Genomic DNA, 24,513 nt, shown 5'->3' on the forward strand with positions numbered 1-24,513 from the left:
CTCTGCGCAAAACGCAGCTAAAAGAAAACCAGTTCCAGCACCAGTGAACGTCCAGGTTGCTAGGTTATTCGAGGGGTATCATTTGTGGTTCCTATTTTTGGTTTCTGTCGCCTCTGAGTTTCCCCGGTCAATAGCTCTGGTTGTCGACTAAATTTTTGCTGTAGAAACCACTATTTGAAGCTCTTCTCGTTCACCCAAATTCACGAAAAAATTGCAGCTGTTTGATGTCCATGTTCCCCCGTTCTTCCAATTTTTTCCGATTTTTGTTTCATAAAGCTTGCCTCTATCTCTTTGTGTAGATTACTGGTTATTTGGGTGAATATTTAAACATATGAGCAGTTGGATGCAAGAGAGCATTTTGAATCCAATTTGTGTAGCTTGAATTTTCTGGTGATTGAAATGATATTAGTGGTGGGTTTGAAGGTGGGTGATTAAATATATGATCCGTGCTTTGATTTTGTATGGAGTTCCACAGAGAAATTGATAGAAAACTTACTCCCTCAGTTCATGGGCATGAAACAGAGCATTGGAGAGGAGGGGTGAGTGGGGGCGGCGGGACTGTGGGATAAAATAGGTGGGGTGCGTGGGGTTATTTAGTGATGAAGGAGAAGCAATTGGAAGTAATAAAAAATGTAGTAGTGGACGTTGTGAAGCTACTCGGAAAAAATGGAAGCTCACCAGAAAATTATTGAAGCTTATTGGAAATAATGGTGGTAATACAATAAGAAAGGGAGTAGTGATGGAGAAGAAAGGGAGGGTGAAGGAGGAGGGGAATGGAAAAAATATAAAATTAAAAATTAGAGGTTTTTTTGACGGGGCACTGACGTGGCATTGACGTGGGGAGAGAGTGTGCACACTCTCCCCTAATGCAACTGGTCATATTGTATCAGGGAGCAAAAAATATCAATTTTAAATATATTAGGTGTGTAATAGATCGCTCGTATAGTTTAGATGTGATATCAACATTTTGAATATAGTTTACGGGTGTTTTGATGTATTTTGCCCTTTAATGAATGCCACAAACAATAATACGTTCTATTTTCTAAAAGAAAATGAAAAATGTCAGTTCTGATTTATGCTTGAATTGAATGAATGCCACAAACAATAATACGTTCTATTTTCTAAAAGAAAATGAAAAATGTCAGTTCTGATTTATGCTTGAATCAATTCACTAAGGGATGTACATGATTTCAGCGAGGTCTAAGTCAACGACTAAGGCGATTAAAAAAAAAGGACGTGAAAGGAAAAATCTTCTATCCAAGAGGACTCCTCTTTCCTTATGTAATCCAAGAAACGAGAGATATCCTCGACTCCCTGTGTTAGACAGAAAATTAGTGTTAGTGCTTAGTCAGAATGTGAAAAGATAAACAATTGCGTGCCTTAAATCCCATCTTTTTTAACTATGAATAAAGTATTATCATCTAGAAGTTGTTTTGTTTTATTAATTCTACAGTTTTGTTTTATTTTTGTGTTAGGAATACTTTCAAGATATGATAAACCAACAGCGTTTGGACCAAGAAGAAAATAATACATAATTATTCTGTGGGTAACTGGGATAAACCATGAGCGGAAATTGTAGGCAAACCCTGGAATTGAAGTGATTTTGACCTTTGATAGTTATGGTTTGACAAGGTTGAGTGTCATTTGAAGTGATGAGCAAATTTTGTTCTTGTATTCCCTTTGCTTGTATGTCATAGAAGACGTGTAGTTTCACCACTTGTAGAGTTGTAGGGTTACAACATTGATGGACATTACTTTCTTTAAAGCAAGTTGTAGCATATACCACAAAAGGTTGTGATACGATGGTAAGTATCCATCATCCTCAATTAGAAGTCTCACGTTTGAATTCAGGAATATAATCAGCTTTACTAAGAAGCGATTTAACTCCAAATGGAAATTCTTAACGGGAATCCAAATTAATCGGATCCAAAGTAGGTATGGAACACTAGGCTAAAAAGAAAAAAAATCGCATCTCAGGAAGTTCTTGTGAAATATTAAAGTTAATTTTTTGGAAGAATAAATATCATAGATATTTAGAAGATAATCTAGAAGGTTATATTGGACTATCTTAGATGTTTAGTTTACTTAAGAAAAATCTAGATGCTATAGAATCTTAGATATTTAGTTTACTTAAGAAAAATCTAGATGCTCTAGAATCTTAGATATTTATAGAAGATGATAGAATTGTTTGGATCTTTTTAAATAGGATCATGTCTAGAATCATTCATACACAACTATAAATAGAGTGACCTTAGTCATTTGTAACCAACCTAATTGTAAGTACTTCAAGTAATTCAAGAAAACCTTTCTTCCATAACCAAGTTCTCCTATCTAAAATTCTCTTTCTCCTTTCCAAAGCTTTCTCTTCTTTAGTTGAATCTTCCGATGTTAGTTAACGATCTTGGGCTAGTAGAAGGTCTCCTCGATTTACTTTTTCTTCTGTTATATTTCTCTACATGGTATTAGAGCCATTGCCGTAGTTGGCTTCTGGATTTTATTTCAAGATCGGGTTAGTGGTAGATTCAACTGGTTTCTCTATATGGATTTAAGCGGTCGTGTTAATGGACTGGGGATGGAGTTGTTGAATCAGTCCAATTACAAGGTATGGAAGACATGTATAGAGTCATACCTTGTGGGAGAGGATTTGTGGGATGTTGTTAATGGTAGTTACACAAGTCCTCCTATTGACGAACCGAAAAATAGTGACGTATGCAAGAAGTGGAAGCAAATTAATGCGAAGGCGGAGTTCATCCTGAAGAGGTCCATTTCTCACAACTTGTTTGATTATATTATTAGGTGCAAATCAGCTCATGAGATATGGAGGATCCTCGATCGGCTGTTCAACAAGACGGATGAAGCGCGGCTACAGATCTTGGAGAATGAATTGGCTAACACCATTCAAGGTAATCTTTCTATTGCCGAATATTTTTTGAAGATTAAGAAATTATGTTTAGAGATCTCATTATTAAATCCGGATGAGACTATCTCTGAAGCACGAATGAGAAGAATTATCATTCGTGGTTTGAAGAAAGAATATATTCCTTTTGTTACATCAATTCAAGGATGGGCTCAACAACCATCCTTGGAGGAGTTTGAGAATTTGTTGTCATCACAGGAGCTACTAGCCAAACAGATGGCTAGTGTGTCTATCAAAAAAGGGGAAGGAAATGCTCTCGCGGTTGACAAGAGGAATTTTAAAGGAAGACAAAAACGAAGTGGCTCAAGAGAAATGACACACTCTCAATTCCATGAGAGGTCAAGCTCGCCAAGACAGAAGGAAGAGTCTTCTAATAATGGTAAGAAGGCTATTAAATGTTATCGACGTGGTGAAGTAGGACATATAAAAAGATTTTGCCGAGCCAAGGAAAGCTACATGGCTCAACCTGAGAGAGCTCCTGAAGAATAAGATTGGGGAAGGTACTTTGTAGCTGAGACTCGAGTAGTAGATGCCTTGGCTTCTCTCAATTTCGAAAGAGGCTGGATCGTGGATTCAGGATGTGGGCACCATCTCATTGAAGATGAATCTAAATTTTTCAACTTCCAAGAAAACAATGGTTGTGATGTCATTGTGACAGCAGATAATACGGTCCATCACGTGGAGAAGGAAGACACTGGTGTCATCAAAAAGCAAGAAGATTCCAAAGACGTTCAGACTAGTGACGTGGTAGCTGCTACTGAGGAAATCAACGAAGCAGATCCTGAAACTGGTAATAAAAGTCTGGACGTGGAGGATGTTGAAGTAGATCCTGAGCATGAAGTTTCTGAAACTATATATAACAATAGTGACCATTCTGGAGAAAGCATTGAGGGAGTTGTAGTGGAAGTTGAAGTCTCTGGTCAATCTTCTGCCATATCAGAGTCAATCACTAGCTCAGATCAAATGCTGGAAGCAGATGGAGAAGCTGACGGTCAAATAAACGAAGAGGTTGACCTTGAAGGCTCAATTTCATATGGAGAGACAGATAATATGGTTCTCGGATGCTCTGAAGCTGACAAACAGTTAATTGAGGAGCTGAAAAGGGAATCTGGTGGTGGATCCTACGGTAGTGCTGAGTCTTCGCAGGAAATTGATGGTCAGATCGTCACCGACTCAGGTGCTTCTCCAAATAACACAATTGTCAAGGAGCTAAGAGAAAGGGGGAGTCTGGAAACTCAAGAATATAAAATTCAGCATGAAGATGATTCACGTGGTTCGCAAAGGCCAAAAAGAAATAGTGGCAAGACTGCCCGCTACAGAAATGAAAATTTTATCAAGACGTATTCATGTTTCTTTGGAGGCTCAATTATCAGCGGAAAACCATCATCATTTGAAGAAGGAAGAAGTGTCGGGAAAACATTGCTGAGATCTTCACCAAGGCACGTCCAAAAGATTCATCTAAGTTCTTCCACGACAAGTTCAGGATAGCTTCCAAAAAATTAATTTAAGGGGGAGTGTGAAATATTAAAGTTAATTTTTTGGAAGAATAAATATCATAGATATTTAGAAGATAATCTACAAGGTTATATTGGACTATCTTAGATATTTAGTTTACTTAAGAAAAATCTAGATGCTCTAGAATCTTAGATATTTAGTTTACTTAAGAAAAATCTAGATGCTCTAGAATCTTAGATATTTAGTAAATGCTCTAGAATCTTAGATATTTATAGAAGAGGATAGAATTGTCTAGATCTTTTTAAATAGGATCATGTCTAGAATCATCTATACACAACTATAAATAGGGGGACCTTAGTCATTTGTAATCAACCCAATTGTAAGTACTTCAAGTAATTCAAGAAAACCTTTCTTCCATAACTAAGTTCTCCTATCTAAAATTTTCTTTCTCCTTTCCAAAGCTTTCTCTTCTTTAGTTGAATCTTCCAATCTTAGTTAACGATCTTGGGCTAGCAGAAGGTCTCCTCGATTTACTTTTTCTTCTGTTATATTTCTCTACAGTTCTTACCTCTCTAGATATGAGAAGGAATTAGAAGGCAATTATAATGTTTTTTGCTGTCCATAAAGAAAATTATGAAGTCTTGGAAAATATAAAATCGTTTTAATAGAAGTTCGTCGAATCATTCGAAATTATTGTGTTGAAGTGGATCTAATCTCATCCAAATTTCATTTCAAATAAATCAAGTTATGAGTGTCATCGCGATTTCAACTGTTATTAGCTGCAATATTATAGTTTCTAAAAGAGTCGCTGCTCTATTAATATTTATATACAGGCTCGACAATAAAGATTTTCTATATATTACTATTATATATAAGAGCAAATGTGTGGACTTTTATAGTCCTCACAATAATTTCCCAGTTTTTTTTAAAACTTTTTAATTAATTACTTTAGGTCCTAATTTTATTTATTTAAGTCAATTTTTTTGTTTTTTATTTTTAAGATCTAATTTTCAAAAGCTATCGAACCTGAAGACTTTTGTAGTCCTCACAATAATTTCCAAATTTTTTTAAAACTTTTTAATTATTTACTTTTAGGTCCTAATCTCATTTATTTAAGTCATTTTTTTTGTTTTTTGTTTTTAAGGTCTACTTTTGAAAAGCTATCGAACCTCCTACCTCATTTTTCATGTTCTTTGGTTTTCTGGTTGGTGCTCGATACCTGCATTTGAGTCCAATTAATCCAGATAATTCGCACTGTATCGCGCCTATTCGGGGGGAGCGCTTCCTCCAAAGATTTTTTTCATATCCATGTTCGAACCCCTAATCCCTAATTAAGAGAGGAGTAGCTCCATCAGCTGTACAAGTTAAATTATGTATTTGTCTTAAAAGTTCATTAACTATGTATAGATTATTATATTTCTTTAATTAAAATATCTACTTTTATATCTTGAGTTTGAGCCCGGACTTAGCACGGGCCTCAGATAACTAGTATATATATATATATATATATATATATATATATATATATATATATATACTTCTATTAAAACGACTCTTCGTGAGATGTTTGTTCTAGCTGTTCGTTCCAATAAAGTTGATTCAATTTAATAAAAATGTTCCTGCAAAATTGTGATATTCACAATCTGATTTGCGCAGTTTGGTATCTTCAATTCAACCAAACCATTTTGCTCCATTTGCATGTAGGAAACAAGAAAGCAAAATGAATTAGTCGTTTCCATGGAAACTCCTTATCAATTAAAAAAACACACACACAGACACACACATAAGAGTTTCTGTGTAACTCGAGTTCTCTCAAGATTTGAGTTTCCTAGAAGGAAAAAGAACTTAGTGATAACTTCTAGCTAGAAGCCAACTAGCCAAGGAAATTTTGAAAGAAGTTATCTTCCTATCCCAAGTATAGAATTCTTGGTTAGAACAATAGAGTGGCTACACAAGAGAGATTTTGAAACATCACATGCTAATCCATGAATGAAAAATTTAATTGTACTGTTTGCCATAACAATTTGTTATCGTAGTTCTAATATTATCATACCTCACTCACTAGACGTTTCTAATCATATACATAATGAAAATTCAACGTAATGATCCCCGAAACAAAATGTTCTCTATAACAAAAGGCAAAATATATTTCTAATCATATAAAAAATGATATAAAGGATAACATGACCAAACGCCAAAGATTGGAACGGCGAAAAATATCGACTGATGGCTAAAATACAATAATATTGAAACACAGTTACTACTCATCCTTTCTGAAATCAGAACCTGGCAGGCCAGCTCCAAGTTGATTTCTAGCTCAGTACAGTGAGATATCTCAACAGTAAGGGAGCCGTGCATTTTAACTTCTCGCAATGTGTATACCTACAAGACTCGAAGGGAAAAGCGTTTTAACATTATTTGTTTTTAGAAGATATGACCCAAAATATGGCTAAAGTTAATCAAGTGAATCCCACATCTCCAGATATAATATAACGTCCCTTTCTCTAATGAGATCAGCCAAAACAATGCATTCTTCATTAGTTCAACTGTAGTCTAACATTAGCCCCCTCTAACCTAGTATGAGATATGTTAAATTGTTAATATTGGAGGAGAGACGGGAGAAAATGGAGAGAACTTATTCATATCGTGTATTTCTCACTTGATTCAAATGCACTGGCCTATATACAACAACAACAAGCCCAGTATAATCCCACCATGTGGGGTCTGGAGAGGGTAGAGTGTACGCAGACCTAACCCCCACCTTGAAAGGTAGGGCGGCTGTTTCCGAAAGACCCTCGGCTCAAGAGAGGAGAACAAGAAAGGAAAAACAAGACAAAAGGTTAGATAGGATCAAGCATATCGAAAACCAATATGAAATCAAGGAATAACAAAAGAGAGAAAGTCATGTTAGAACAGTCCGAAAGAAAGGAGCATTACTACTATAGATAACTAAGGCCACCAAAGTACAACGGCCCAACAAATATAAGCAGCAATCAAATGCAAAAATCAAATGAGCAAAACTACAACTAGTAAGGTGAAAGGATTGGCCACCTAGCCTTCTATCCTAATCTGAGTTCTCCACAACCTCCTATCTAAGGTCATGTCCTCGGTGAGCTGAAACTGTGCCATATCCTGTCTAATCACCTCTCCCTAATACTTCTTTGGCCTCCCTTTGCCTCTCCTGAAACCGTCCATAGCCAACCTCTCACACGTCCGCACTGGGGCATCTGTGTCTCTCCTCTTCACATGCCCAAACCATCTCAGTCTCGCTTCCCGCATCTTGTCTTCCACCGATGCCACTCCCACCTTGTCTCGGATATCTTCATTCCTAATTCTATCCCTCCTAGTGTGCCCACACATCCACCGCAGCATTCGCATTTCCGCGACTTTCATCTTCTGGACGTGAAATTTTTTGACTGGCCAACACTCCGCCCCGTACAATAGGGTCGGTCTAACCACCACTTTGTAGAACTTGCCTTTAAGTTTTGGTGGCACTTTCTTATCACACAACACTCCGCAGGCGAGCCTCCATTTCATCCCCCGCACCAATACGATGTGAAACATCGTCGTCGATATCCCCATCTCCCTGTATAATAGACCCAATGCACTAAGCTCCCTGGCCTATATATAAGTGTAAAATGCACAAAGAAATTTCATCACCCATTGCACTAAGCTCCCGCTATGCATGGGGTCCGGGGAGAGGCCGGACCACTAAGGTCTATTGTACGCAACCTTACCTTGCATTTTTGCAAGAGGCTGTTTCTACGGCTTGAACCCGTGACCTCGAGGTAAAATGCACAAAGAAAGTGTGAACACAATAATAAAAGATAATGGTGCATTCATCGCACCATCGGAACAGTTATAATGTTGGCACCAAAGACCTTGACTATGTCTAGATCATATCTTAAAGTTGTAAAACAACTAGAACTTTTTCTTTACAGGTGAATATGAGTCAATGCATACATCAGAGAATGGAAAAGAGAAACCTAGAACAAACATCTCACAAAGTACATACATCAATCGGAAGTTAAAACAGCTAGATTAAAAGATGAAAGCTCCATTTACCTTTATGTATGGACCCATAGGGGTTCCAAAGAGAATGACCTGTCATTTCTTGTCTGAGCTGCAGCAGCTCCTCCTGGAGGTGCATGCACAGTTATTGGAAGTACCCACTCACATTTCTCTCTACCCTCTACCAAAAGAGGATGCTCATATCTGATACATCATGCATGAAGTACTTTCAGAAACAAAGAGGGAATAAATTTTGTGAATCTAGTCAATTCGAGGAACAAATACCAAAAGGCAAATCTACAAACAGAATCAGATAGGCATTGCACGTATGCATCAGGACATGCCAAACGATTAAGGGGAGAAGAGAGCATCAAGATTACAACTATGGTGAAATTTGATCAGAACATAAAGTTCCTTTCATTACCATATTTTCTTTACAATTGAATCAATTATATCCACGTGAAGCAAACCAAGGGCATGCTTCAACCTTTGACGATTCACTAGAAATAACTGTGTCAAGAGAGTTCCCACACTGAAATACAGATTGGAAGTTTAATCATGACGAATCTCAAGGTGTTTTTTGATTATCCACTTTGATGGAAGTGGTACTAACAGGAAAAATTAGATACTGATAACGAGAGAGTATTTCTAGTTAAAGGTTTCTATCTTAAGACTCATCATAGCAATGCAGAGTATCCTACGACAATTGTGATTAGATGGAGAGCATCATAATTCATCATGATCATCTTTCTATTAGGGTAGTCATTCATGAAGCATTACCCCAAATGATATTAAGAACAGAGGTAAAAGATTGGCCGGTCAGTGCCACTTAAGTTGGAACAAAGAAGTGATAGAATCATCTTCTCCATGTAAGTGTCCTAGTGAATTTGGCATATGTTTATTCCGAAGGGTTATGCCATGTACAGTTGAGCCCTTAGCTTCTTGATGATATGCCTGGACAAAAATGGAGATCACTAGTACGTAATTAATTGTCTGCAGTTCTCTTCAACAGCTTATGTATTGTTTGTGGATTCTTAGGCGTGAGAAATAAAAGGTTGAACCGAAAGCACAAAATCACTGTCAAAATTTCTTAAATCCCTCGTGTTTGGTGGAAATAAAGAAGCCATTGTAGTAGCTGATGTACTTCTAGACCAGTTTGATTGCGGGAGATCTTTCCCAGCTTTTTAGTTAGTCTGCAAGCCTCTTTTGTATGATACTTTCCCTGTAATGTGCTTTACTCTTTTTTTGCACTCTCTTAAAGAAAACTCCTCCAAAGTCTTTGATCAATGAATTAAGCAATCACCCAGAAAAACATTCTTGTGACATGAGCAAAGACATACCTTGACCAGTCAACATTCTTGGGAGTGGTAAAGAATTCAAATCGAAGAGCCCATTGTACGGAGACATAATGGGTGGAAAAAGACATAGGTCCGTCCATCGGAATAGAAAAAAGGAAGCTTGTCTGAATTAAATCAGCAACCACCTCGTGATGATCACTGTGAACCTGAATAATTCAAAACACCTTGGTGACTAATCACCAAATAAAGAGGCTCAAGTGTTTTTCCTCTTATAAGAAAATCCTTCAAAACACTTTTGCTTTGTCAAATTCAAAGAGTTGTGAAGAATCATCAACAGGTATAATACTGGTATCACTTAAAGAATACCTTAGTAATAGAAGGAGCATGTCTCCTTGAAGGATGTACAAAGCGTCGGCTTATAGTCTCGGTCATCTCCAGTGTTATTGAAAGCTAGAAGGCAACAAAAGGACCAGTAAACTCCAGAAAGCATAAATTAATAAATAAACCACATGTCTAAGGCTTATTACAAACATGAATTTTGATATATAGGACTACCTCAAGGCATCTTCTAGAACCCTCTTCATGAAAAAAGGTCAGGGTTCCACCTATCTGTCACCAAAATATAAATTGAAGGTTGTCATCCAAAAAAAAATAAAAAATTGAAGGTATAAGTTCAGTCAGGTGAAAATAGGCATTGGTAATAACACTAATATGGAAGGGTCAATACACTGAATAATACAATTACCATATCACTGAAGTAATACGTCGACTCGGAATTTTTCGGAGAAAATCTTAGAAGCACTTGGTCATCCAGTCTGATATTGTAAGATCTCCCTCGAATAAACCCTTCTGCTGCAGAAAATGTTGGCGACCGATTATCATGAAGGATCTTTTGTTAACAAATCATCAGTTGGAATATATGGAGGGAACAAATACTAATTAGATATATAGAAGTGCAAGCTTGATTTACATGCTCCAGATTCACCCATGCCTGAGACAGAAGGTGCTGTCGAATCATCATATTTGGAAGAGGACTTCGTACTTTTCAGCTGTTGACTTGGGGACAAACCATCTGCTGGAAGGATAAAATAAACCCTCAGCTCTTGTTTGGTTAGTATAAAATAAAAGTGGCTTGATTAAGAGGCACTGTAACATTTTCACTGGAGAAGAGAGAGCAGAGAAGCAACGAAAGCCTGTCTAGTCGAAACGTTAATCCATTGAACCATGAAAACAGATAAGTTTTCTGAGACTAGTATTATTCTCTGAAACTATTTCAATGATAATGCCGCATCATATGTATGTAGACACGTTTGTGTTCGTCTTACCCCCATTAGAATCATACAAGATATCAGCTACAGCTATCTGTGGAAGTGCCATTTGTGAAGATATGCTTGACCGTCCTTCAAGATATGGAAGATCTTTGCTTGAAGACCTTGCCAAGGAAGACCGCAAGGATAATGAACTTCCAAATGTTCGGTGTAAATTATCTTTCATGGGATTATAGGAGGAAACCGATGAAACTTCATCCCTTGAACTCTCATATCCTTCCTCCACACCATCAAAAGTTTCATTTATTTTAGCCTGCATAACACAAAAAATCGTGTCAACAACTAAACATGTTCTCTCCAGGTAAGCTCACTGTTGTCATCATCGTTTTCATTATTCTACAATAACTAATAGTTACTGCATTGGCATAACCAATCCTACCAGGGAAAAAGAAACAGATAACAAGAAGTCGCAGAAGAAAAATAAAGGGAGGGAATAGACAAAGTTGAAGAAATTAAAGAGGGATCTGCTAGTCTAGAATCTTGACATTGTTTCTCTTGGCAAGTACAAAGTTGAAGAAGATAGATTCTCCTATCTGTTCTTCCTAGTATAAATCCATGTCATACAAGGATATCAAGATCCCGAACTCTCCAGGAAATTGAAAGTCCACAAACATGATGGGTACAATCTTTCATCTCTCTTCTTACATTTCTTGCTGTCAGATCAGACCTTGCTCCATTCCTAAATGATGATGGCTAACAAAAGGTAAGTAGTTCTACTTCTAGAGATTTGTTGACTACTATTTTGGGACATTTATGATGAAAAAATCAAGTCTTTGTTTGAATTCTCATGGTCACAAACATTTTGATATCATTTCTAGAGGGCCCATGGCATCGAGGGGATCTAGTCCAGACAATTTGGTTGACGTTTAGACAGTGCAGGAAAATTTGATAAAAGCTCACAGTCAAATAACAATACTGGACAGCTCCATACAGTAATTTATTTATTCTAGCGTGACGCGGTCCTCTGCTCTGTATTATTAATCAATTTTAATAAGAATCATATTTTATTATTTATAGATAAAGAAAAGGAGAAGAATTGAAAAATCCTCTTCTTCACTCACAAGCCTCATTGCCTTAGGAAAATAGAAGGGTATTTTGGTCTTCAACATTTGGAGTTGGAAAGTTACACTGAAAGTAAACATTCGCCTTAGGTTGGCAAGCAATGGTGTGGGAAGGGACATTAGGCTTTTCAAGTTTAGTTGTCAAGGATTAAAAAGATTCAGGTCTAGTATTCCTTGGAAACAGTTTGGGATGGAGTTGTTGCTGTCGTTGTAATATTCACTAGAATATTATCTTCTATTAGTTTGGGATGGAGTCGTCGCTTTTATTCTTTCAGATTCTAGTGAATCTTAATACAGTCGATGATTCTTTCTTTTATCACAAGAAGCATACTGAATAATAAGTAAAACTGGCAACGGCGTGGTTTACCCAGTCAGAATCTGCATCCATCTCTTTCCAGTAAACATCCAAAGGCAGAGTTGAAGCAGGAACAATCCCTGTTAAATCGAAAAGCACAATGTGATCATGCCACTGATTAAAGTAAAAATAAGTATTTCGGAAAAACATAATTAGGGTGGAATTTTCAGAACTGAGAAGCCAAGAAAGAACAGAACAAAAAACATATACATAGCCATTTAAAAGTGATTAGTTCAGCATATCATATTAGGTAATGCAAAGTAAGCCATTTAAAAGTGATTAGTTCAGCATATCATATTAGGTAATGCAAAGTAATCGTAGTTGTACATCATTTGACTTGTCACCACCGTAGAACTCTGACTGGTCAGGGGAAAAGAAAGTTCCGCCAGATCAAAAGATTTCTAAAAAGTATCATATAATACAACAAGTATAATAGGATTTTAAAACTTCAATATAATGTGGTAACCATGTGTGCAAGAATATATTGGTATATTGAGGTTCCTCAAAGAACCAAATTTTCCAACTTTGTTTTCATGTAACTATCTTGGCCACCACCTCCAGTATTCCCATGTTACAGAACATATCTTGCGAAGAAACAACGACCACATCATGATTTTAAACTTGAATTCATGCAAAATTCAACAGCTAAATCATGAACCAGAGAATTGGAATGAGTTTAAGGGTTTAAAACAAGAAAATAGTACCACTACTGCGACCTTCTTCACTTTGCAGGCCATTACTCTTCTGAGTTACCCATAATTGAAGTGGTACTCTCGTTTCCTGCATGGATAGTGATACAGGAAATATTAGAATCCAAAAGCAGGAAAAAAAAAACCCTTATGCCCATTTGTACTAATACTAAAACCTCAAGCCTTAGCATCTTTCGCAAGAGGGATATAGATTTATCGAATCCCTCTTTTTTCTCCGAAAAAGAATAATTAGAGAAAAAGGTGGGAGCCGTAGTGTTTTTCTCTTTATAGTTTTGGCAAGGGATACATAGTAAGGAATCAATTTAAATGATTATATGTATTATTTGTAATTCAGTTGGGCAGTGGTCTTCCTTTCTTTTTTCGCAATGGAATAGGAATTTTCTAGTCATTGATTTGCATACCAATGAAAGAGAAACTCAAAGGTATGAACACCTTCTCTTAATTCCATTCTTAATTACCGAAGGTAAAAGAGACTGAATAAAATGCACAATGACCATCAAACACACAGTAACATAGTTGCATTCTTAATAAATCCAAGATTGACAAGTTGCTGATTAGTAGAATAGTATGGCTATCGGAAATGTCAGAAATGGTAAAACAATTTAGCACATGACCAAATAGCACTCTGGATGTTGAGAACGATGCAGAAAAGTCAGACATGCAATTACAAGAGCATGTCGCAAAAGAAGCAGGGTAAGTTTTGAAGCTGCCAAAATATGAATCAAATCAAATGAAGATGATAAGGATAAATGAATGATGAGGAGAATAGCATGGAACTAACCAGCTCCGCAAGATCTCGTATAGACTCTTCGCGGAAGTGACCATTTTCCATTATCAAGTATTGTCCAGATAAAATACTTCTAACATAGTAAAGGTAACGAATAGTTGCACCCCTGTATGATGGTGGTATGGTGCTTGGTAGAATTGTTCGCACCATAACTGCAAAATAACAATAGATCCTTCCTTTATTCATGTCAAAACAAATTGAATACCTTTAAAGCAGTACTGTCCAGAGCATTTGTAATGCTGAACACTTTGCTTGGGGTCTGCCGTCTCAATGAACATAAATCTCAGATCACTAAATATTTTCTTTTACAAATAAAAATAATATGGGCTGTGCATACATACAAGCTGCAAGCATATTAATTATCAACTATAAAACAGCTACGTTTAGCCCCAGCAAATGAGGCATGGACTAGGGGTGGGCATGGTACGGTATATACCGAATACCATACCGAAACCGAAACCGCGATTTCGATATTACGGTATTTGGTATGGTATTTGGTATGCATTTTAAAATTATTTGATATTCGGTACGGTATTCGGTATTTATAAAAAGAATACCGAGATACCGTATACCGTACCGAAGTTTGTACCACATATACAATCCATATATATTATATTTAATAGTTGTAAAATTTAATATATTATATTATATTTTGGATGTCACTGAATGAAATTTTTGGTGTAAAATTGTACAGGACTAAGGATTATGCTTAATTTTGGCTAATGTTGTTTAGAATTTGTAACTTCGACTACTCTATCGTTATTCAAATGTCATTTTTGTGTAATTGAATAACGAAGAAAATTGCTTGTACTTTCTTTTGAATATATCTACATGTGTAAGGTGTTAGTTTAATATAATTGAGATGTTCCTTGAAAGTCGAAGTCATAATTCTTTATTAAATGAGTATATATGTGAGTTGAAGTCAAACAAACTATGGTTACCGAATTACCGTACCGAAAAATACTGAAACCGAACTTAGAAATACCGAATTATTTTGGTATGGTAATGGTATAGTATTTTTAGAAACCGAAAACCGAAATTACCGAACCGAAGTTTCAAATACCGTACCATGCCCACCCCTAGCATGAACCATCCTCCGTCAATCCACTTCTTTTTGCAGAACAGGTTTAACCTGTGAATCTAAGTAACCTAACCCCCAAGTAGTCGGCATCAGGACAACATCATTTTGCATACTAAAAGTGCAAGTAAAAACATGTATTTAATGCCATGAAAATTCTAAGTTAATTAACCAAGTTTTGTACAAATGGCACAAAACTTCAAGGAATAATTTTGGTATATCCTCAACTCCCATTCCGTATTTTTGAATATGGTAACATTTTTTATACAAATATAAGATTGACTCCACTTAAAAACTGGGAGCCACCCATAATAAGTGCCTAACAGCACTCCTGATCCTTCTCTTCTTACAAGGAATCTGAAACATCAAAAATCGAGACATGATCCACAAGGTACATCCCTTTACACCAAAAGTAAAAAAGAGCTAAAACTTCATTTTCAGCTTCTGTAAGCTACTGGATTGGTCTGCAAAACACCTCTGGTGTCCGAACTACTTGCAGGCACCTCGTCTAATTCACTAAGTACCTGATACCTCTTGTTAAAATTGTGTAACCGCCTCATCATAAAGCTTAAGCGGTTAGAGATAACACAAACTTAATTATGTCAACAACACGTCCCCACACATCTACGTTGCTCGGACTCACCAAAAATGTTGCCGCACCCGTGTCGGATTCTCCAAAAATGCAGTACTTTTGGAGAACCTCACACGCGCCCATCGACATTTCTAAGAGTCCGAGCAACATAGCCACACATATGGGCCTGTTTATTTTTCATGGGACAACTACTTGGAAATTCTTTATGATAATAGGTGGTGAGATTCCACTTGAAGACCTTCCACTTGAAGACCCCGCCTGACTACCCGCATCTTCTCCTCCAGTTCCAACCTGAGCCCCACTTGCATCTCAGTGGTCGCATCTATGGTCATTTACTTTTCAGTTATCCATGCTGCGTCCAAAGGATTTTCATGATGTATTTGATACTCTTAGAGGCTCCCACGTTATTTCTGAATCTTTTCGTCCTACTGAGTTATACGTTATGTCGTGATGACTTATAGATTAAACTTTTTTCTTTGGCTGTAGATATCCATCTCATTGAGACTCATGGCATTTTATTTCATAAATCAGCATATTACAAGCAAATAGAGTACAAAGATAGTCTCTTCTTTTTGATGATGGTGGCGATGAGACTCGAACACAGGACCTCAGCCCGCTCTGAGACCGTGTTAAAGCGTGTGACCGTCTCATCTAAGAGCTTAAGTTCTTAGAGAAAGCACACTTTTATTTACTAAACTATAGTCTCAACACTTTTCATGTTCTTTTCAAGAATTTCCAGTTTTGCTAAAATATGTCTCTTCCTACACATTTCCCTTGATTTCCCTACTACATTGTAGGGCTTCGGACACGATTCCAAGTAAAGTCCTTCTAACCACAACTGGCTTCATCACTCAAATCAAACTACAAAACTCAATGAAATTATCATCATCTTCGACCAAAGGCTTAAAGCTTTACTGAATTTTAAATTTTCCTGTGTGGTTTGCAAGCTATTGCACAGAAGCTGGGTTTACCCTGTGCGCACCCAAGGGTAGCGGCTGCGGGTTCCCATGTCATCAAAACAAAAAAAAAAAATCCCGGTTCAGGAATCAAACATTGACTATCAATACAAAGTATAACATTCCTTTTTATTGCTATCATTTAACCAAGTAACCTAAATTTTATTATCTAGTATAGTACCGTGTTGACACCCTTTGCTGCCTATGTTTAGGCAAAAACTCTTTGCATGTTTATCCATCAAAAGAAACAACAAGGAGCTAGGTGAATATCATTATATATGATTAGAATGAGTAAGAAACATGAGGATAATGCACAGCTAAAGGTCAAACTTACATGTTCTGGAGCTACCGGCGGAGACAATCTGATTTGATATTAACGCAGGAGTCAAGTTATCCATAAAAACATACTCACCTGGAAGAAAAAAAACATAAAAGCTCAAAGAATCACGTAAAGCATAACAAGATATAAAAACATATATCTTTAGTAACAACAAATGCAGAGCAAAAGTAGACTCTTTTTTCCTTAAAAGATCTATGGTGTCAGCCTATTGTCCATTAGAAGCTTTGTGATAATTAGGAAAACTAAAATCCGTCTATCCTATGTAGCATATTATTTTAGGCCTTCATAAATTTGGATTGTGCCCTATCTGCTGGTGAAGATCTTAAAGATCTCATACATTCTATGAATAGTAGTTGTAACATAATGGATGACACATGAGCGCAACAATTTGGACTTGTTGATAGATGAAACAGCTAGTTGTTTCCATGGCCAATTGGTAGAGTTATCCCCCACACTAAAGAGTATCTTGTAGCATGAATTAACAGAGAAGTGTCCATCCTACTGCCTTGTCCAAACAATGCAGTCCTCAGCATCCTCATTACGTGAAATTTGTTCTAGGTCATTCAAAAGCAGAGTTACCCTGGGAATTTCCCCGTCAAAGCAGTTATTTCGAAAAGCAATGCAGCAATTGCTACCATTCCAGCACTGTGAGACAACAGATCCCGTGGAGTTGTTCAAACTAAAACGATCATGATACAAAATCATTAGAGGTGTATGACCCGTTCAAGCATCCTGCTAGAACCTTGTATTCCTGCCATTAACAATTTTAATCTTTGTGTTAACTACAAAAGTGGGCCAGAGGCAGCAAATATGTTTTCATAAACCTAAACCATGAGGGATTTCACAGGGCTGGACTACTGAGGGTTATGATCCCCATATTCCCCTTCTCCATAAGCTTCTTTCTTCTTTGCTATATCTCCATAACCACTTCATAAGTAAACTACTATTATGAATTTCAGATTTCTGATCCCAAGCCCACCCCTTCTTTTATCAAACATCTCATCCCACCTTTACAAGATGAACGATCCTCCTATGATTGCTACCATCCCGAAGAAAGTCTCTTCTAATCTTGTCCAACTTCTTCTTTACACTGACAGGTTTGGGAACAAAGACATTAGATAAGTTGGTAAAGGTTCGAGGACACTTTTAACAAGGACAACTATGCCACCAAATGAAAGATATTGTGTTTCCAAGTAGCTAGTCTCCTTTCACACCTCTCTCTATCCGCTAACCATTAGGTTTGTTTGTAGAGCATATCAGGAAAATTTGGAGGTTCCTCTAATTCCAATCCTGAAGGTTCTTTCTGAATTGAAGAACCAAAATGATATTTCAAAATCTGTTGGATTGTCATCTCTTTTTGGCTTTAAGCTTAGTAGATGTTTGGAAATATGAGTCTCAATATGTTTTCCGCACTATCTTTGAACCCAAAAACTAACACTACTCTTGTCTCTTACCCCCCAAAACTAACATTACTCTTGTCCATCTTCTACCCTGCATAAAGTTATACATAATTTGACTTATAACTTACATATTTTAGTTATGTGAGATTGTAAAATGATAACCAAACATCATACTTGTTGTGCTGAATTTTATATCATGCACGAAAATTGTACCAAACATAATATTAACTATGCTAGTTTTAATACATGAATATTCCCTTCCTAACAGGCAACCAAACGACACCTAAAAGTTATATTCACCACCAAAATCCTCCAACCCCTTCATAATGTTTCTCCAAAGCACACACCCAAAAAGAATATTGATGTTTCTAGTTCTCCGACCCGTTTTCCAAGGTTCTATACTTTTCCACTATTACATCTCTCCATAGTGAGTGGCTGACTGCACCTCTATTCCAAATCTCCAAAGCAACTTCCCTTGCAATTCTTTATTAAAGACCAAAAGTCCTCTTACCCCAATCCCCCCTCCCCACTTCTTTGGAGACGTAACAGTTATCCAACTAACTAGGTGATGTCTCCTTGCTCCATCAACTTTATCCTAGAGGAAATTTCTTAATCCTTATTTTATAACCGCGGAGTCCGGGTCAGCTTGCGCGCACCTCGACTGATACCACGGGTACCTGCCACCTTCCACCAGCAACAGGTACCAGGTAACTCTGTATATTTCTTAGTCTTTCTATCTTGCCTATCACGCTAGCCGAAGCTTTTAATAAGGACGTGAAGTAGGTGGGAATGCTACTCCACTCTTGATTAGTACTTCCTTTTTACCTTTTAACAAGTACTCACCTACCGACCTACAAGCCTTTTATCGACCCTTTCTACCACCTGATTCCATGTTGAACTATCCTTTTAGAAAGGAAGAACTCCAACCTGGCAATTGAGTAACATTATCAACTCTTCTCTTAATGAGTATGTCAACTTTGGTCAAACTGAAGACACAGCTAAATGTGCATTGAAAACAAGAAAATTCTGTATAAATACCAAAAGAAAACATATAAGTTAAATCTATTATTAGAAACAACTTAACTACAAAATTCCCCTTTTAACCTTATGAAATGATTTATAACCACACAAATATCTACGGTTTGTTTTAAAACACATATTTCAAAAGTCTTCCTTTCTTTCTTAAACTTCGTGCCAAGTCAAACAGTGCCACATAAATTGGGATGGAGAGCAATGGCGGACCCAGGATTTTGAGTTCGGGGGTGCTGGACCCAGGAATTTTGAGTTCGGGGGTGCTGGACCCAGGAATTTTGAGTTCGGGGGTGCTCTATTAACTATTTATATCTGGTTCCTTTATATTTTCTATACAGCCATACACTCCCTGACTGAATTTAATGGGTGCTGGAGCACCCAAAAATTGTACATGGGTCCGCCACTGATGGAGAGAGTATGTCAACTTTGGCCAAACTAAGACAATAAAAATCAGATTAAAAAAAAAAAGGGAAATTTTCAAACACATACAGCCCAACATAAAATATTACGCCACGCAGCCATATTTTCAGTTAATACCAACATTCTACCTGGGGGAAAGCCTTATACATAATGTATCAACCTTGTATAAAAGGTGTTTATACACAAATATGGGCTAAACAAGGAAACAAACTCAAAATATGGGCTAAAGCATGTAAATATTTTCTCCCAGTAGACATTTCTTTATTTCTCTTTGTGGCAAGTCGAACGGTGCCACATAAATTGGGACTGTCAACTTTGGTCAAACTAAGACAATAAAATACAGAAAGACACATCTAAATGTGCATTGAAAATAAACAAAAGAAAACATATAATTAAATTAAAGAAAGACAAACCTCTTCGTTGCTTAGAATCAGGTGAAGGTTTAGGAGTAGAGAACCATTGAGTATCCAATTTCTCAATCCCTTTTATCTCAAAACTAAGTTTTTCAATGAGCAAAGAACAAGATTTAGTTGGGTTCTTGATTTCAACAGTAATGGTTACCGGATCACCCGGTCTATACACTTGTTTATCTGGTTCAAGCTTCACTTGGGGTTGTTCTAGATCCGTTACATTGGATCTTTTAACACTGGCTGTACCGGTGATGTTAAAGAATGAGAAACCACGTGAAGGTTGTTTATTAGGGACTAATGATGACATTTTTTGGAAGACAAAAATGGGAATTTGTTGAAAAGATTAAAAGGGTTGAGATGTTTTGGGAATTCAAGAATGGATTCTCGAATTTTGTGATGATGGAAAATGAGATTTGTGCAAGTTTAGTGATGGTTTTTGGTGATGGAGAGTGAGAATTTGAGATCTTTGGAACCCAGTGACAGTTTCATCCCCAGTTTCACCATGTTTCTGATGGAGAAAAAATTGTTTTTGTATAAATTTGGAGAAAATGACAAAAATGGTCCTTTATGTTTGGGTAGGTTCAAAATAGTCCCTAAAATATGCTCTGAGCAGTTTTGGTCCTTTAAGTTTGCCAAAAGTGAGTGCTTTTGGTCTTCGTCAAATATTTAACAAATTCGGTCTATTAGATTTAACGGGAATCTTGGCAAAGAAGGATTCAAGGGGAACTCATATTTTGAGGTATATCTTTTGCAGTCTATTGTTTTTGCTTTATTTCTAGAATTTGATATAACTTTTTTATGTGTAATTTCTTGTGTTTATGATTTAATCTTTTTCGCCCCAGTTTTCATAAAATCTAACAGACAAAAAATGTTTAACATTTGTCGGAGACCAAAAGTGCTCACTTTTGACAAACTTAAAGGCCTTTAGGGACTATTTTGAACCTACCCCAAATATAAGGGACTAATTTATCATTTTCTCTATAAATTTGCACCACTGTACTTTGTGTTTTACGTAAGGTCTCTTTTGGGAGTCCAGAACCAAAATGCCCCAAAAAAATCATTTTGAACCAAAATATCCCAATAAAAAAAAAGTTATCAAAGTACCTTTAGCGCAGTAAAATACTGCACTATAGCACTTCACGGAGACGGAGCCGTTAAGTGCTATAACGCAGTATTTTACTGCGCTATACAAAAGTTTCTCTCACCTATAACGCAGTAAAATACTGCGCTATAGGATTCCGTCATTTTCAATAACATCACATTTTCACTCCTCTTTACGTAGTTTATCTTTTTTACATAGTTTAGCCGTATATTAATCATGCTTTGAGATTCCGGAACTTCATATTTTATATAGAACTCTAGTTATATTTGTACAATTAATAAAATAGGCTCAACACATCAAGAATATGCAATACTTTGGATTGTCGTTTTAGTGGTTGAAAAGTGCTCGAAGTCCTTTTTTATTTGAAGACTTGTAGTCACTAGCTTTAAGTTATTTATCTTTTAGGGTTTCGTCTTAGTTTTAAATTAATGCTTAACTTTATTTCGAATGTGTCACGTTTTTTTTTATTATCAATTTAGGATGTGAAACTATAAACAATAATAAAGACTAAGATAATATTTATAAATATGCAAAAAATAAATAATATTTACGATAAATTATACAACACTAATGTATATACACTATCGAGGATGGGTCCCACATGTAGTATGTCGGAGACTATCCCTAGGCCTACGGCTCATACCATCCCCACCGCCCTCGCCATCGTCTCCATCACCCTTTTTTCCCTTAATAACCGGGCGCTCCAAGTCATGATCATCTCCTCTTCCCCTAGCCCTTGCGCCCTTAACTAGAACGTGCTTCTTCTTGGGATCTAGTCCTGCTGGCACGCTCAGAACCTCAGGCTGAGCTAGGTCTGGAAACTCGACCTCTTCCTCGTCGGGAGTCGCCACCGCAGGCGCCGAAGGATGAACCTGAAAAGTATATAAATATTAGTATCATTTCTTATTTATATTGAATACATTAACGTTATTTATTTAATCAAACATATGTGTCAACGGGCGCCTGAGTAGGCTCCTAAGATGGGTCTGTAGGCTCCTGAGATGGGTGTGGAGGTGAATATGAGGTAGTCTCCTGGACGAGATGCTGTTCGAAGTCCAAGTAAGGTTATAAAAATTAAATAAATATTTACCTTATATTGAATAAAATTAGTTTTAAGTAAAAAACTTACATGCGCCTCGGTAGTCTCATGAGAAGACACCTCTACCTCAGCAGGCATCGAGAATGCTCCGAAATGGGCAGCTCCTGTGGACCCACTGGCGTCGAATCCTAAAATATGAAAAAAATGAAATAATAAGTAACATACATATTTAAAATAAGTACTTTAAATGATCAAATATGTATATTAAATATTGACCTTATATTGAATAAAACTAATTTTAATTAAAAGCTTACATGTGGCTCGACAGTCACATGGGAAGACATCGCTAGCTCGGCAGGCCCATGAGAAAATGCCTGAGTGGGTGGCTCTGGTGGACCCGCTGGCGCCGAATCCTAAAATATAAAATAATACTAAATAATGAGTAACATATATATATTTAAAATAAATAATTTAAATTAACAAATAAGTATTTTAAATACTAACCGGGATCAAAAGCTCATCGAAGTCAAGAATCCGGGCTCCCTCTAAATTCCTCACAAGCCGCTCATCAGCTAATGAAACGCGTAACGCCGCCCAATCAACGTTATCACGCTCCTCCATGTATGCATTCTGGCTCGGCTGTGATGAAGACCCGGGTATCTCAGCAAGTAAGAGCGCCGGCGTAAACGTAGGTGAGTCCCCAGGTGAGCTGCCACCGGCCTGGAACGGCTGCGGATGGACTAGACCGTGAAAGCCCTCTGGAATGGGATCGGCCTCATCTACCAGATGGTGTCCTCCACCACCAGGTCCTCTAGCAGCAGCGCCGCGTCCTCTATGCGCACGGCGTCCTCCGACAGCACGGCGTCCTCTGCCAGTACGACCTCTTCCTCTGGGAGCACCCGGTGCTGCCTGATACTCAGCCTCCGGAACAGGTTCCGCCATGCACCTAATCTCGCCTGCCTGCCGGATACCATCCTCGGATATCCTAACCATCTCCGCGGCAAGCCCCGCAAGCCCAGGGTAAGGCATATGCTCTAACCCTACGATACGTAAACGCTGTATGGCCACCAGCTGCATTTGTGTTTAACAGAAACAAAAAAGTTTATTTTTAAAACGTAACAATTAATGCAATTAAATAAATCTAAATACGATAAACTTACCAATGCCTCGTACTGCCCCGCGAGTGCTGAGTATCCTGTATCCCTAGGGGGACGCAAAGCTGGGTTGCCGATCAATCGGCGTGTGATCTGATGATACTAGCGCATGTAATGTTCAATGGAAGTCAAATGGCCGACCACCGCTAAAGTGCCCAACCTATTCTCTCAACGGTGGAGCTGGACATCCATGAAAGCCAAAAAATCATCATCAACGGCAGCCCGATCGTCCCGCTGGTAGTGTCGGAGCTCATGACGGACATCAGGGGGTATACTCTGTGTATGCCCAAACTGTCGTAAGACACGTGTTACGTCCCGTATTTTTATACATTGGGACAACCCGGATTAACTATGATAATTTAAGGCCAAGACTAATTCGGGATGCGAAGTCGGGACTGTTGACCTTTGATTTTATTTTGAGACATAAGTTATATATGAAATTGTTGGCATTGGACACTTAGGAAAATTTGGGACCAAAAGTGATATAATTGGAATTGAAAATCTTGCCAAATGAGGCATTGTGGCCGTGTGGATGGGAGTGGTCCCACACATTGTTGTGGCCAATTTTAATTGGTCCCACACATTGTTTTGGCCAATTTTAATTGGCCCAACACATGTGTGGGCCCAAGGACACATGGAGCAATTTTTGTGGAACTTAAAAAAAGATGACTTTCAAGTCATCTTCCTTCACTTTACACTTAGCAAAATATCAAGAATATTGAGGAGCCCCATCACCACCATTCTCGGCCAAGAAACCAAGAAAACCAAATCAAATTCAAGCCACCCAAAAATTATTTCTTTGGTACAAACCCACTATATTGAGGTCGCTAAGTAGCGTGGAAGTATTGTTTGGGTCATCCAACTACTCATTTTGCCCATTTTCAAACCCTAGCCTATTGGTGGATTAAAGAAGAAAGGTGAGTTCTAATCTTGTTTTTGAGTTATAAATGTTGTATGCATATTGTAGTATGCTAAAATGGATAAAAATCATGAAATATGGAATGATTGGAAGTGGGGTGTGTGATAGGTGTGTTAGCCGTGTAGTGTGGGTGTGATTGTGTAAATGGG

General features: G+C 37.4%; 1 protein-coding gene across 3 annotated transcripts; it reads right to left on the bottom strand.

The window, feature by feature from the left end:
- Positions 1–6,331: 6,331 nt before the first annotated feature.
- On the bottom strand, positions 6,332–20,678 carry LOC132626987 (uncharacterized). Of its 3 annotated transcripts, none has more exons than XM_060342024.1 (13): positions 20,154–20,678; positions 16,883–16,960; positions 13,917–14,074; positions 13,130–13,205; positions 12,438–12,505; positions 11,007–11,262; positions 10,652–10,753; positions 10,427–10,533; positions 10,237–10,290; positions 10,048–10,131; positions 9,724–9,887; positions 8,438–8,587; positions 6,332–6,754 (listed from the first exon to the last, which is right to left on the bottom strand). In XM_060342024.1, the coding sequence occupies exons 1-12, from the start codon at positions 20,455–20,457 to the stop codon at positions 8,440–8,442; spliced, it is 1,599 nt and encodes a 532-aa protein (XP_060198007.1). In that variant the 5' UTR covers positions 20,458–20,678; the 3' UTR covers positions 6,332–6,754; positions 8,438–8,439. The 3 variants fall into 3 exon arrangements, with proteins under 3 accessions (XP_060198007.1, XP_060198005.1, XP_060198006.1); XM_060342022.1 differs by having other exon boundaries at positions 10,652–10,756; XM_060342023.1 differs by lacking the exon at positions 6,332–6,754 and adding an exon at positions 6,796–7,958 and having other exon boundaries at positions 10,652–10,756.
- Positions 20,679–24,513: the final 3,835 nt, after the last annotated feature.

This window comes from Lycium barbarum, chromosome 2 (genome assembly GCF_019175385.1).
Source record: "Lycium barbarum isolate Lr01 chromosome 2, ASM1917538v2, whole genome shotgun sequence".
NCBI lineage: Eukaryota > Viridiplantae > Streptophyta > Magnoliopsida > Solanales > Solanaceae > Lycium > Lycium barbarum.

What these genes read in the sequence shown, in the direction of transcription:
- LOC132626987 (XM_060342022.1), bottom strand. Translation starts at nt 20,457, where the DNA reads ATGTCATCATTAGTCCCTAATAAACAACCTTCACGTGGTTTCTCATTC. An exon ending in TGAAGAAGGTCGCAGTAGTG is followed by an intron (nt 12,506 to 13,129) that starts GTACTATTTTCT and finishes TCGATTTAACAG; the next exon opens with GGATTGTTCCTGCTTCAACT. An exon ending in CGTATTACTTCAGTGATATG is followed by an intron (nt 10,291 to 10,426) that starts GTAATTGTATTA and finishes TTTTGGTGACAG; the next exon opens with ATAGGTGGAACCCTGACCTT.